This window comes from Lepisosteus oculatus, chromosome 4 (assembly GCF_040954835.1).
Source record: "Lepisosteus oculatus isolate fLepOcu1 chromosome 4, fLepOcu1.hap2, whole genome shotgun sequence".
Classification (NCBI taxonomy): domain Eukaryota; kingdom Metazoa; phylum Chordata; class Actinopteri; order Semionotiformes; family Lepisosteidae; genus Lepisosteus; species Lepisosteus oculatus.
This window is the reverse complement of record NC_090699.1, coordinates 59,664,110-59,678,037: the sequence shown is the minus strand read 5'-3', so window position 1 is coordinate 59,678,037 and position 13,928 is coordinate 59,664,110. Positions and strand designations below refer to the sequence as shown.

The following is a 13,928-nucleotide window of genomic DNA, read 5'->3' as shown; positions in this document are numbered from 1 at the left end:
TAAATAATACAAGCCACATATCCTTCTTTTATTATGTTCATTGTTCTTCACCCCCAAGTCACCTCACAGTTACAGCCCTCACAGCTGGCCTACCTCCTCCTCATAACCAGGCTTTTGTCCCTCAGCCACCTGGGCTTCAAAGAACAAATGGAGTTCTATTTGTATGCCTCACGCTAACACACATGGTGCCCTGAGGGTGTTGTCTGCATCTCTGAACAGGCATATATGGTACCAGCAGAAATCCACTCCTTTGTTAATCTTTTGCCATATCCAAAAAGACTTCTGTCTCTCCTTCGTTAAAACTAAAGTCCCCTGGAGAAATGCTCACCTGGTCGTAATATTTGTTGATGTACTTGTATAGTTCATGCAGGGCAACAAGGTAATTCAATTCACCTGAGTAATTCTGAAAGACCAAAGAGAAGGGTTTAGTGCAGCTGTTTCAACTGTAAGACAGGATGAACACTGGTAGAATACAAAAAAAACCCCAAAGATCCCTTTATTTCATGAAAGGAGTGAAAATTATACATGTCTTCACTACCATCATTATTTTGCATATTCTGCTGCTCAGATCATGTGTATATGGCAATCTAAATGGAGATGCCATTGTACACAAAAAATAATCATCCACACCCCTTTTCAGGCTATGTCAGAACTAGCCTAAGCACTAGGTTGAATACATTAAGAAGCTAATGTTTCTCTCTATAGAGTGCTATTGTCACAAGCTATAAATAAATACTATACATACTCTGGACAGCTCTGCTAAAGCCGAGTTCATCTCCTGGTCACTTGCAGAGATTGTTTGTCTGATATCAGCATAGTACCTGGAAAGAAAACCAAACTGAAGTAAGATGAAGCTGCAGAACCTTTATGTCAAGAGGATTCCGAAATCTAAACGAAGTCTGGCTCATTCTTCCGTGTTCCAGACAATTGAGACAATCACTTTTACCCTATTGGCCTGATTTTCAATGGACCTGGGAAAAGACTAAAATATGACTGATTTCAGATTTATTTTCTTTTACTGTAGGTCCAAAAGAAATTATGCTTTTATCCATTCCTACTGAACTGCTCTCCAGAACAGGATCCCACACCTATGTCACAGCTGTACGAAATTGGTATAGTTATTTTCCTATAAGTCACTGAATCTGTCACTAACACAACGTGTCACAATTAGCCCCAGACTAACTGTTCATTAACTCCCCACCTACAGCATGCTGAGTGCCCAGATTAATGCTCAATGTTTAACTGGGCAGTTGAGTGAACCCTTACCTTTCCACCATCTGTTTGTACCGTGGGATGTCTCTGGCATACAACAGCTTGTTAATGGGAGAATCCTGAAAATAAGATGATTAAAACAAAGAACATTAGTTACAGCATGCGGGATATGAATTCATTTCATACACATAATCTAGAACACAACTGGGAATGTTAATTAACAAAATAATCGCATAAGAATGACAGTCTACTAACATAAGATTTATGGAATGATACAGTATATATAAAAAAATATATACACACACTTTTTAAAAACAGACCCTTGAAGAATGCTTTGGATTTTCTCCACTCTCCCCTGTTTTGCATTTATAAAATAGTTTTAATGCAGAAACACTCAGTGCAGACCTCTGCAGGTTTTGGACCCTAACAACTTACCCTTCTAGCTCAAACAGATGCTTAACAAAGGGTAAACAGATTCCATACAGCCCAAGAACAATCTGTTGAGTGTTTATGGATTCAGCAGTAATCCACAAGGGAAAAGCCGCCTCTTCTCTAGTGATCTCTACCCCCATAAGGGCCAACAGCTTCCCCGCACATACCCTTCCTAGCTTGTGTTCTGCTATAGTGCAGGAGTCCATGAAGGTCTGGGCAATGACCGAGAGCACAGCGTCCACATTATCTGAAGCTTGCACATCAAATATGAACTGTGGGTTTTTGATGATGTTGATCCAAAACCTTAATGGCAAGCTGTATAAAAGAAAAAAGAGAAAAAAAAGTTTTTTGCACTGTGAAACAAAAAACGAAATATGTCCTTTCTGTACAGATACCCAGTTTCAGTACAGTGGAACATCAGTAAGGTCACGCTACACAATTCAAGAATGGCTTCAACTAGGATTTTCATTCAAATATGAGTAGAGATGTTCCTTGCGTGTAGGAAATGATAATTAACAACCAGTTTACCATAAATATCTTAAAACGTTTTTTGCAAATGCTTTTAAAAATGTTTGTAATGCAAAGAAATAAGAAGCCCTGACACTCGCGTCATTCCAATCAAATGAAACGAAAGTCTTCGAACCTGTTGGTTTTCCATATGTGTATGGTTTCTGAGTCTGAGATCCCATGATGGGCTGCCTGCTCATCAAGGAGATCGAAGAAGTACTTCACAGCCAATGGAACTGGGCGGCTCGTGCTCAGAATGACCTGGAACAGGTCATCCACAAATTTCTGCAGCGTTCCCTGAGGGGGACAGAGCAAAGAGTTGCATAAAAAACTGAGGGAGAATTGATGGAAAGTTTCATGCATCGTTAGTTTTAAATAATTTAATATTTCCATACTTAAGACCAGGCTAAACTAGTATCCTAACAGCTGTGTCCAGAACGATCTAAGTCCATGTATTCAAGGACTTGCTGCAGTTATCGTCTGAAAGCTTATTGTCAGTGAAGCATTTTTCCTGTCATATCTGATTTTAGTGAGCTTCTTTTAGTTTTGTTAAGCTCTTATTCTCTTCAAGATTCTAAAGACATTAAAGTGCTGTTTGCTACTTTGGGCTGAAAGGAACATTATGAGGTATTTTCCTGAGAAGTGGACAAAAGCCAGTGAGTTCCTGAAACTGTCACCTGAAGTGTTGTGTATCTGTGGTCATTACACTCTCCTCTCTAGTCGATGTTGTCTTTTCTAGATTATAACGTTCAAGTTACTGGGTCATATGTGGCTTCATCTGTCCATCCTTCCATCAGCCACCAAAATACACATTTACTGAATTCTCAGTGTCCACACCCTGGGAAAGATTAACATGCTTTAATATTGGAATACAGGGAATTCTTCCCTTACAGCATCCAAAATCATCAGACATGATTTCAGACAGCCATATCAAACCGAATGCTAAGATGTCCTCAGATCCCTTCCAACACACCAGCTCAATTTTTAAACTTTTGAGGTTTCAAAGCACCAAATATAGTCCTACTGGATTCCAAAACAGCACCTATCTAAAGGCCATTAGGCACCTTAATATGTAGATCTCAGCTGAATCAAGCATCATTTGGGAGTAAATATAAATATACGTGGAACAGAATGATTTGGATTTTTTTTAACTTTGAGATGGAGTGTCTGAATAATGTGAACTGTGTAAATGCAAAATGTATTGTTTTGGTTGTTTTTACTGAGCTGCACGTGAATCTACATTGAGTAGACTCAAGATTCAGTACTTTATTGCCCCGTCAACAGTTTTGCTATGGTAAGCACACCTTCATGGACAGCAGGCGAGTCAGGTAGATCTCGGGGATGGCTTTGGCCCGCTCTCTCTCGCGCAGGCTGCCTCGCCGGTGTTTGGGCAGTTCCGGCTCTTCGCTGGCCTTCACCAGGTGCCACAGTTTGACCCCCCCCTCATCCGCGTCCTCCAGCATCGGGGTCTCTGAAAACAGTGGCAAAGACAACCGGTGGGCCTGTGCATCAGAGCACACAGACAATTGAGATTCTCAATCCGCTCAGCGTGGCTAGTGTGGGGACGAGAGGCGATCAGAGTATTAGAAAGATGGAATGAAAAAATTGGAAAATAAGGCCATAGTTAGGGAACTCAGCAGGGTATACCCGCCATTTCATAAAGTTTCTAGTTTGAGATTCTTTTATTTCTTATGTATTACATAGGTTACATCATATAGCCTGGTTGTATCCACTTATGGATTACTCCATGCCTGGATTCCAGAAACCAAGCAAAAATGGACTGTCATATTAGCAGAAAGTGCACAAGGGAGTACATTACTGGTTTAAACTGCAAGTATGCAGTTTTTTACATAAAAACGAGAACTATATAGAGTGAGAAAGAAAACAATAAACATATGAAAAAGTACATACAATAGCACACTTTCTGAAATGTCAGTACTGATTAAATAAGGGAGTAAAAAAGGACCAAACACTGGCTGTACTTCAGATGCTTATCTTAAAAACCTGTTTAATTAGCCTCCTTTCTCTTTTTTTGTGTGTGCATGAGCTCCCAATCTTTCTATGTGTTCTTCTGAGTGTCTACTGAATTCTGGAAATTGAAAAAGTAGTAAAGTTGGCACTGCTACACGTGCTTTTTTAAAAACGCTGTGCAGCTTAGGAACCACAATTTTGGTAAAGCTAGTCTTCCCTGATCCTCGTCACTTCGCTGGGAAGTGTACTCACTCTCTCCCGCTATGTAGTCGTGATTGTCGTGGTGAATGTGTTTGCTGTGCCGTGGGACAAGTGCCACAGTTGCTCCATCTGTAACCTGGAAGAGATCAAAGATCAAAGAGCAAAATAAATCAAGGCGATATTGTACCGACAAGATACTGACCAAATACAAAAATCAATATCAATTGCCAGCAGCCATATCACCCTGCAACTCACACCTGGCAGCCCACTGAAGCTCAGCAGGTGTGAGCCTGGTCAGTACCTGGATGGGAGACCTCCTGGGAACAACTTAGGCTGCTGCTGGAAGAAGTGTTAGTGGGGCCAGCAGGGGGCGCTCACCCTACGGTCCATGTGGGTCCTTATGCCCCAGTATAGTGACGGGGACACTATACTGTAAACAGGCGCCGTCCTTCGAATGAGACGTAAAAAACCGAGGTCCTGACTCTCTGTGGTCATTAAAAATCCCAGGGCGTTTCTCGAAAAGAGTAGGGGTGTAACCCCGCGTCCTGGCCAATTTTCCCATTGGCCCTTACCAATCATGGCCTCCTAATAATCCCCCTCTATGAATTGGCTACATTACTCTGCTCTCCTCCCCACTGAGAGCTGATGTGTGGTGAGTGTTCTGGTGCACAATGGCTGCTGTAGAATCATCCAGGTGGATGTTGCACATTGGTGGTGGTGGAGGGGAGTCCCCATTACCTGTAAAGCGCTTTGAGTGGAGTGTCCAGAAAAGCGCTATATAAGTGTAAGCAATTATTATTATTAAATTATAATATCAAAAGTCCTTATTCCAGCACTCGTCTGTGTAGATCCAGTCTGAGGATACCTCAGTTTCTCACCCTGTAGTCATCTATCCCCCACCTCACTCACCTTGTAGTGCTGCAGTGTGTTGAGACGCTTCCAGTTGCCCTGAACGACGGAAGTCAGGTCTTCATCCGAGAGGATCAGGTGGCCCGCCACCCCCGACCTCCATTCTGGGACCAAGACAAGAAAAAAAAGAACACATGGATTAAAGAGAAATGCAACAGCTGTTTACAACAAAGTGCTTTATAGGGGCAGTGTGCACCAAGCGCAATCTGTGGAACTCACCCAGATCCAGGGAGTCTGTGTGTGGCCGGTGGGAATACGAAGTCCCCTTGTACACCTGATCCAGGATCTTCTCCTTGACTTGAGTGATGGTGTCGCAGTCTAGGACTTTGGATTGCACAGGCTGGGCATCATTCCCTCCTCCCTGCATCAGGACGTTCAAGGTCTGCAAAAAAAAAAACATGGTTTAGGTTCACCCTCTTTGGTTAGAAGTTTCCATTAATTTGGAGTTACAATAAACGGTAGAAAAACTTTTGTCTATGGTCATAGCATTGCTATTATAACTACAGCGGGGGCATGTATAACTAATTTCAATTGAAGGGCTAATTGTGGCTTAAAACTGCATTAGCTGTGAACACTCTAGTGGCTATGATGTGTGCCATTATGTTTTTAAAAATGAATGCAGCGCCAAGCTAGTCAAACCCCTCTAGTGCACTCCGAAACCCAAATGTTAAGAGTGCTGAAAGCACCAATATCCTTACCAATGTGCGGTACTCCACATCCTCTCTGAGAAGCCGGTTATCATTCAGGGTGTATTTGGCTTTGCCAGTGACAGCATCCACTGGTCCTTTGTCTACTTGGTGCTTTATTGCCCTGAACAGCATGTATAGAGACTCCCCAGCTGAGTCCTAGAATCATAGTGCAGGAAAATGGCAAATAATTACGAAATTAAATGATTAGAAATAAACACTCCATTATCTCTCTGGATAGAACTGGCCTGCATGGACTTGTTATGAGCCTTTAATGGATCAAGAGAGACCAGCAGTAATCTTCAAAAGCACTTGAAAGAAAACGTCTGTCTGGCCCTGTGATGACCTGGCATCCCCATCCAGAATGTAGATCAGTCTTGCACTCTGCTTCAGGTTGGCACAAGCCTTACTGGGAAAATGTGTTATTTTATGATACATTTTTGTGTTCTTTCCTGGTTTACTTTGATGTTATTTTCCATATTTTTATTTAATTCCCAGAGCGCATGGTCAGTCTGGACTCTCATCTGAAAAAAATCCCATTGAAACTGGGGGCTTTCCATCAATTTGCAGTTTTAAAAGACAAAACGTTTTTTTACAAGCAGCAGACTGAGAATAGAGACAGTTTACTTTGATTACACCTGGACAACAGTGCAAAAACTCCTCATGGCTGCTTAACATCAAATCAGACTGCAAACAAACATTTTCTTCAGATATATAGAGTTATAATTTTTTACCCTCAGGAAAGCATACAGACAGATGGACATCCAGTTCGTCAGAAGTTTCTCCACCACTGTCTCTGTCCTGAAATATAACAGTATACCATTTATCCACAGTAACTATAAAAATACTAATAGAAACTATAGGAAGAACAACAATATCTATGACCAGTAAGTGCAGATAAACATTTAAAATTACTGCACTAACCCATGGTTTTACAACGGCAACTACAACTTTCAAAATTGCAAGTCTTTCATACTACCCAAATATTTATAAAATACCCCATATATGAGGTCAATGCAAGTGGAAAATAAACAGCAACATTTTCACAGATATCCATGGAGGCATGGAACCACTCAGCCAACAGTAAGAGCAGCTCAGCAGGTTCTTTTGTTTCCTAATTGTGTTCTCGTATCAACCCCCGGGGCTGTCTGTATTGACAAATTAGCCAGATCTGTTGCTGCCTACAGTAATGCCATAGAGGCATGTGAACACAAAGAGTTCGTTTTCATACCCCTAATGCAGCATACTGAAGAGAAGACCTAGTCTGCTAGTGCCTCACAGTATCTCTAAATACATGTTCTAGGCCATTATCACTACAGGACAGGAAGATATTTCTCTAATATTCTGATAGAGTGGCTCACAGTAATGTAGCTGCTTTATATTTGAGATATATATATATATGATATAAATATATCATGATATATTTGAGTAAATATCATGATAGTAAAACTGCAGTAAAACAAAAAATGCAATGAAAAGCTGTTACAAGTTTTTTCCCTTAGGATTCCTTTTAAAGACCCTCACCTTCTCAGCATGAGCTTGGGGTTCTTGGCCACATACTGCTCCACCAGGTCATTGAGCAGGGTCTTCAGAATGTCTGTGAAGTACTCAAGCTTGCCGTGAAGCGAGACGGTGAGGAGAGATGCCACATAGGCCCGATCTCGAGGAGAGAAGGTGCGCTGACTCTCCAGGGTGTGGATAAACTGCGAAGGAACCATCCAGAACTTCAGGACAGGGGGAGAGGGATGTGCCAGCTGAAGAAGTTATTACGCTGACTAAACATCAAACGGCACCTTTGTCAAATCGTGTAAAACGGTGAAAGGGAAGTTTCTAACAGTGCCTGCCCCATCTGGGGAAACTGGAAAAACCTTTGCCTGAGGGTCTTTAGATTTTTTTAATCCACTAATTTCAGAGAAGGACTACAATGTTGCATACAACTGAAGAGAAAGAGGTCTGGTGCAGGTAGGGTACTGACTTGTGCGGCTAAGGAAAAAAAAACACTTAGGCACAGGAGCCACGGAGCTACTGGAAGGATGGGGATGGGGGGAAGGAAGGAATGGTAAGAGAAAAGTGAGAGATAGCTGAGTGTGTTACCAGTATCTATACATAATCAAGTAAGGTAAAGATTTTGTCTTCGCTCTCCATCTTTAGTTTTAGGACACCATGAAGAGCAATGAAAGCATCAGTGTACGCACATTTAAAACCTTGAAGGTTCTGGTGGCCTAAACATGGTTGAACTGGTTACCTTGGTGAGGAAGAGCTTGCTGTTGAGCAGGTTGGAAAGCTGCACCAAGCCCTGCTCTACTGTCTGCCTGCGACACTCCTGGACATCCAGGTCCCGGTGAAGGGGAGATTCCCGGTGGCCGGGGAAGAAGATCCGCTCGGCATACATGCGGTAGTCCAGGAAAGGTATTCCTGAGCCCACCAGGTCACTGGACATGTCCATCATTTCGGTCATGAGATCTGAGAGGAAGAAGGGATCGGTTTACACCTCTTTTTAAATCAAATCACCTGACATAACTGGTAGGACTAAAATGTTTGCTGTTGAAATAATGCTGGTGACATTTCTCCATTTCTTTCCTTAGTAGTGGAAAAATAAGCAAATGTAGTAAAAAAAAGAGAAATACAAATCATGGAGCACATTTGGTAATTTTGTGGTACATTTATATGGATAAATTGTGGAAGTTCAAAGCAAAGTAGATGCAAAGCAGAACAGAAGAACAATGTAAAACACCTACAATATCCAAATTTCATTTCCCATTTCTGAATGTTCTTTCTCTAAATGATGCGAAGAGGGCCATATTCATAGAAAACATTGCTTATTTTGCCCTATTTGTTTCAAAAACAATCACTTGTATAGGTAAAATAGAAACAAAGAAACCACTGTTTTAAACCAGGAACCAGGTCTGAAAAAATGAGACATTTTCCACTGATAAAAGTAATAAATTGGTAAAGTGCTAAAAGATTACAGATGGATGGATGGATTTTTGTATGTGGGGAGTATCAATCACTACAGTGACTTTACAGAACTATAGTGTTGATAAATTTGGGATGCACGTTTTACTGCACACGGGCAGTGATTTTTAATCTCTAAAAAGAATTCACATTGAATTTACAAATTCACATCTTTTAAATTGCAACTTTAAATTCCTTTCTTGTCCCAAAGCACCTCAGTGAAAATGGATTCATATGGTCATCCTAGCAAGAGATAATTCAGTTAGGAAATCACTTTTTACTTTTAGATTGAATTTTGTAGGAGGACACAGAAGTTGTTGAACAGGGTAGGAAGTTTACATACTGTATCGTTTAAAAGCATAACCCTTTTTTTTACCTGTGAATTCCTTCTTGCAGCGATCCCGCACACTGGTCTCCAGATTTTCCAGTTGGATCTGAACCTTCTTGTAGTCCCTCAGAGCTTGTTTACTCTTTCTCCTGTCAAAAGAGAGATTCTTCACATCTTCAGAAGGCAAGCTCTTTCACCTGAATCTGTGACCTCAACAAATCCAAGTTCTGTCTCCTTAGATCCCTGACCGCATAAGACCTGAGACAGTAGCTAAATTATAGCTTAACTGAACCAATGAAACCCACCTGCTTGGGTCTGGAGCTGCCGATAATTAGCAGAACATTTTCATTTGAAGTCTACAGATTGTAGTGATCAAATAACACCAACAAAAGATGGCAATAGCTTTCATGTTTTAGAAAGAAGCAACAAGATTTAAAGTAGTATCCTTTCAACAGGTACAAAACAAATATAAACCACTTTAGCTTAACTGTAGCAACTTTTCGGTAAAGTAAAATCCATACATTTAAACAAACAGCTCATAATACAATTTTAGGATTAAAAATGGTGAATAATATTGGTGACAAGGTTTACACCTGCAGATGGAGGTTACTTTGCAAGAATAATCAACAGCATTTACAGTTTACAAAAAAGAGTATTAAGGATTTAAGGGGATTCTAACCTGTATATCAGGACGATAATAAGAACTATGAGTGCTACAATGGAGGCTCCCACTCCTACACCAATCTGGGCTTCTAGAGGGAACGTAGATTGGCTCAGAGTTTCGTACTGCACCTTTCCCAGGGAGAAATTCAGATTGCCCATCTGCACCTGTAAGGAATGAAACATTAAAATGCGTACTTAGGTTGTTACTCTTTTCAAATGGATATACAGTATAAGGACGTGTGGGCTGGAAATACCCTAATCAGTGCAATTGCTCCTCTAGGTGTTCATGCTACCTCACATATTCTTTCACAAAATGGACATTATTACCAATTCCGTTTTTCAAAATGTCTGATTTACTAGTGAATATATAACGATGCACAATGGAACAGTAGTAGTCTGGATGGGATGGTCAAGCCAGGATGAGCCTGGGGAAAGACCCACTTACCACAAACTCGGGTAGAGATTCAGCCCCCTCCCTCTTTTTGCCGCGGAGTGGTGAAGGCTGCTGGGAAGGAGGCTCGCAGTATAAATGGTTCCTGGTCAAGGTCTTCACAGTGCACACGCCCTCTCCAATCAGGGCTATAACCTCTTCCTTATAAATCGCCAGATCCAGATTCTCACCCTTTGGGAAAAACCAAGGAAGGGGGTCATGAGGTTTTTATTAAACCAAAATCCTGCTAATTCTACAGTTCTAATTATCTGATCAACAAGGAAAATCCAACAATTCTTGACATCAAGAAATCTTAACACAGTGGCTCTGTGGCTAAGTATCTGCGCCTGTGGCTGGAAGGTTGCCAGTTCAAATCCCGCGGCTGGCAGAGGAATCCTTCTCCGTTGGGCCCCTGAGCAAGGCCCTTAACCCCAACTGCACCAGGGGTGCTGTATAAATGGCTGACCCTGCACTCTGACCCCAAGCTTCTCTCCCTGTCTGTGTGTCTCATGGAGAGCAAGTTGGGGTATGCGAAAAGACAAATTCCTAATACAAGAAATTATATATGGCCAATAAAGTAATCTTTTAGGAGCTGAAAACAACATCTTTTTATAAAGTTATTCTTTGACCAGGTATGAGTAACACCCACACTAGATGAAATTTGTCCTTTTTCTTTCAGGTGTATAATTCAACAGTGCCGTAAAAAAACAAAAAAAAAACAAAGTCAAAGTGGACGTTTGATGAGGCGAGGACTCGCTACAGCACAGCCTACCTCAACAGAAATGATGCTGCCCGGCTTGTACCGGTAGGGCTTGCTGGGGTCGTTCCTGTTGAGCTTCTGGAGGATCGGGTTCAACTCATAGAAGAAGGCACTTTGGCTGACGTCATTGAAATTGAAGCACAGATTGTCCATGAGGAACTCCATTTTGATATGAGCGTTGCGCAAGGGGGGGTCGATCGCCGGGGTCTTGCACAGGATTAAGGAGGTGGTGTTGACTTCGCACTGCTCGACGTACTGCGGGAGCAACAGAATGAAACAGTACTGCAACCTCCCCTTTCCACCCCTCTCTGCTAAATTTCTCCTGACCCACGTGGGGCCACATCTTCCACCTCAGAAGAAGCACCATTGTTGCAGTATGGAAACTTTTCAATGCCAATGTTTTCCTTTTGAAGATTTAAAGATTTAGTCGAAAAGATTTAAAAAAGCGATGTGCTTTGATGTTACCAGTCCTGCAGTAATTAGTGCTCTTTTAACGTATTGTATAGTTTTATTACATTATCCTTATTTGGAATGAAGTGTTGCAACACAATGGGGAATGGGGAAAACACTGCCAGTAAAGGAGCAGGATACCTGTGATCATGGGAATGATAAATGTCTCTGTGCATTATCTATAGGACACTTCCTTCACATTATCTATAGGAATCTGAAGTACACTCACTTGTTTTACGGAGCAGAGAGCATCTCCAGGGCATTCTGGCTCGGGTACAATACGCCGGTGTCGCCATAGCAACCTGTCTCGGATTCCCACAGCCCGTTTCCTCCTCCTCCTCCGCTGTTGCACAGGAGACACGGTCACCTGGATTTTGGGATTCTCCACCACATCCAGATTATGTCCCGTTACCCGGATAATTCGTCCTCCGCTGAGAAGAGAAGAGTAATACTCAAGGGTAAATGTCTGGTAGAAGTTATCTGTGAAAACTGACAACTGCTCTAGGTTCATATTGACGGCACACAATGCGCCAGCCCTTTTAATTAGTTCAATTGTCTATATTTCTTATTCCGTTTCCCCATGAGAGATGGAACAAAATGACTTCTCAAATAGACCCTCAGATGAGCTGTATACAGAAGAGCTTGATTAAACAGGCACCCTGTCTTGTCCCAACATCATCGCTGAAGAGGTACCTCAAAAAGCTCCTGGCTGGGGCAGCTTGAGTAATGTTGGGGTTCTCTGTGTAGCGATAGAGGGTGCCTTCCAGCTGACGCTCATTGCTCCCATAGCGGACAGCGACAATCAGCTCTCCCGTGAAGTTACTATGTCCGGTATGGCACTCTATCCGATCATCCAGGACCTCTGAGGAGCTGTGGTAACCCAAAGAAAATGCCAGGAAAAAAAAGATAAAATAGATGTGATGAGAGTCCGGATGTTTGTAAAAAATACAGAATGCAAAAAAACTAGGTATCCCTGAAATAATCATTTTTCCTTATTGTGCAGTAAGCACCTTCTAAAGGTTACTGCTGGAAACACACATCAGTTAACAATTATGTCAGGGTTTGCACTTATGCATGAAGATGAAGGTTTCTAGATTTCTTTCAATATATTCATCTATTAATTGATTTCTCTATACTGTAAATCAAGGCAGCAGAATCTTGACAATCTTCTGCATATGTTCTCCTCCCTTCTAGAAGACTGGCAACTATTTTGGTTGGCCATGTGTGCACACACATAGCAGATGTATGTAAGAGAGAGACAGGTCCAGACAAGATGGCGGTTCTTGTCTCTTCTTGTCCACAGTCCCAAGAAAGCAATGGAGAATGACCTGCCATCCACTAGCACCAGACCAGTGGGAAGCTAGCAGTATCTGCTATGTGCTGGACCACAGAAGGGAGAAGAAAGTGACCAAAGTTTCTGCTGCTCTGCTGGAGACTCTCACTTTGATTAAATAAAATTTAATAAAAAACAAATATTACAGAATGACACCCTCTGACAAAACTGCGCCAAATCTGGTAACCAAATCTTGTGCCGACTTGCAAGGCCTGACAGAAGTACCAAGTATGAACCACAGATAAACTAGTTTGCATTTTAAAATATAGCCAGATGCTGAGGTTCAGATACCATTTGATATTTTCTGAAACAGAATCGTCTGCCGACTAAGCACATTCTCAAAAAATCTTTAAAAAGTTCCCGGGAAAAATATTTTCAGGAATTACTCACATGTGGCAGGGGACATCTCCAATGAAAACGCCAATCTCGTTAGGCCTCCCCGTACGCAGGTTGTGGCCAGTTAGAGTGAGGAACGTTCCACCAGCTTTTGGACCTCTCTGGGGGAATATCAGCTCCAGAACTGGATCCTGGATGTCAAGGAGATTTAGAGTTCAGAAGCCGACAGCAAAAACAAACGAGTCAGATTAATACATATGCACTACACTTTATAATTAGGCTTCACTCAATATTTCTTTAGTCACCTTTTTCCTAGTATTGGCTGCACAAAAGTGATTACTTTAAACCAACTTAAAAGCTGAACTGACTTTATAAATATGGCACAGTGGAGTAAAAAATTTTGTGAGAGGAAAAATACATATTTTAAGATTTCAGTAACAATTAACTCAAGAGATGAGCACAGCTTAGCTGTACTATATAGTTCAGAGAAAGAGATGTGTTCTTTCTCTAACGTGTTTCTCTCCCTTTTCTCCTTTTTTATTATTTTCAACTACATTCCATTGACTTGGAGATGTAATTGTTGGATAATTTATGTTGCTGGTGCTCACTCCTGGTCCTGAAAGGTTACCCTTTTTTGTGGTTTTTAATTCACCCTGGACTTAGTAACTCGATCTGCATCAGTTCTTTGCTTATTGACAATTATACACCACACGTTTCTGAAAACCTTCAGGAACAGTAGTGAATGGCACTGATGA

At 41.6% G+C, this 13,928-nt stretch overlaps 1 protein-coding gene across 1 annotated transcript in view; it reads right to left on the bottom strand.

Annotated features, from left to right (window-relative positions):
• The window catches only part of LOC102685597 (plexin-B1), a 129,280-nt gene that overhangs the window by 5,945 nt on the left and 109,407 nt on the right, over positions 1-13,928 (bottom strand). The window contains exons 21-40 of the mRNA XM_069189434.1: positions 13,228-13,364; positions 12,198-12,374; positions 11,734-11,935; positions 11,067-11,309; positions 10,310-10,486; positions 9,881-10,029; positions 9,250-9,350; positions 8,164-8,381; positions 7,443-7,621; positions 6,653-6,719; positions 5,931-6,077; positions 5,452-5,614; positions 5,233-5,336; positions 4,375-4,459; positions 3,456-3,622; positions 2,288-2,448; positions 1,812-1,959; positions 1,267-1,331; positions 746-821; positions 329-403 (exon numbers count right to left, since the gene is read on the bottom strand). Of these exons, the coding sequence (XP_069045535.1) occupies positions 329-403; positions 746-821; positions 1,267-1,331; positions 1,812-1,959; positions 2,288-2,448; positions 3,456-3,622; positions 4,375-4,459; positions 5,233-5,336; positions 5,452-5,614; positions 5,931-6,077; positions 6,653-6,719; positions 7,443-7,621; positions 8,164-8,381; positions 9,250-9,350; positions 9,881-10,029; positions 10,310-10,486; positions 11,067-11,309; positions 11,734-11,935; positions 12,198-12,374; positions 13,228-13,364 (2,841 nt within the window). The remainder of the gene's footprint in view (positions 1-328; positions 404-745; positions 822-1,266; positions 1,332-1,811; positions 1,960-2,287; positions 2,449-3,455; positions 3,623-4,374; positions 4,460-5,232; positions 5,337-5,451; positions 5,615-5,930; positions 6,078-6,652; positions 6,720-7,442; positions 7,622-8,163; positions 8,382-9,249; positions 9,351-9,880; positions 10,030-10,309; positions 10,487-11,066; positions 11,310-11,733; positions 11,936-12,197; positions 12,375-13,227; positions 13,365-13,928) is intronic.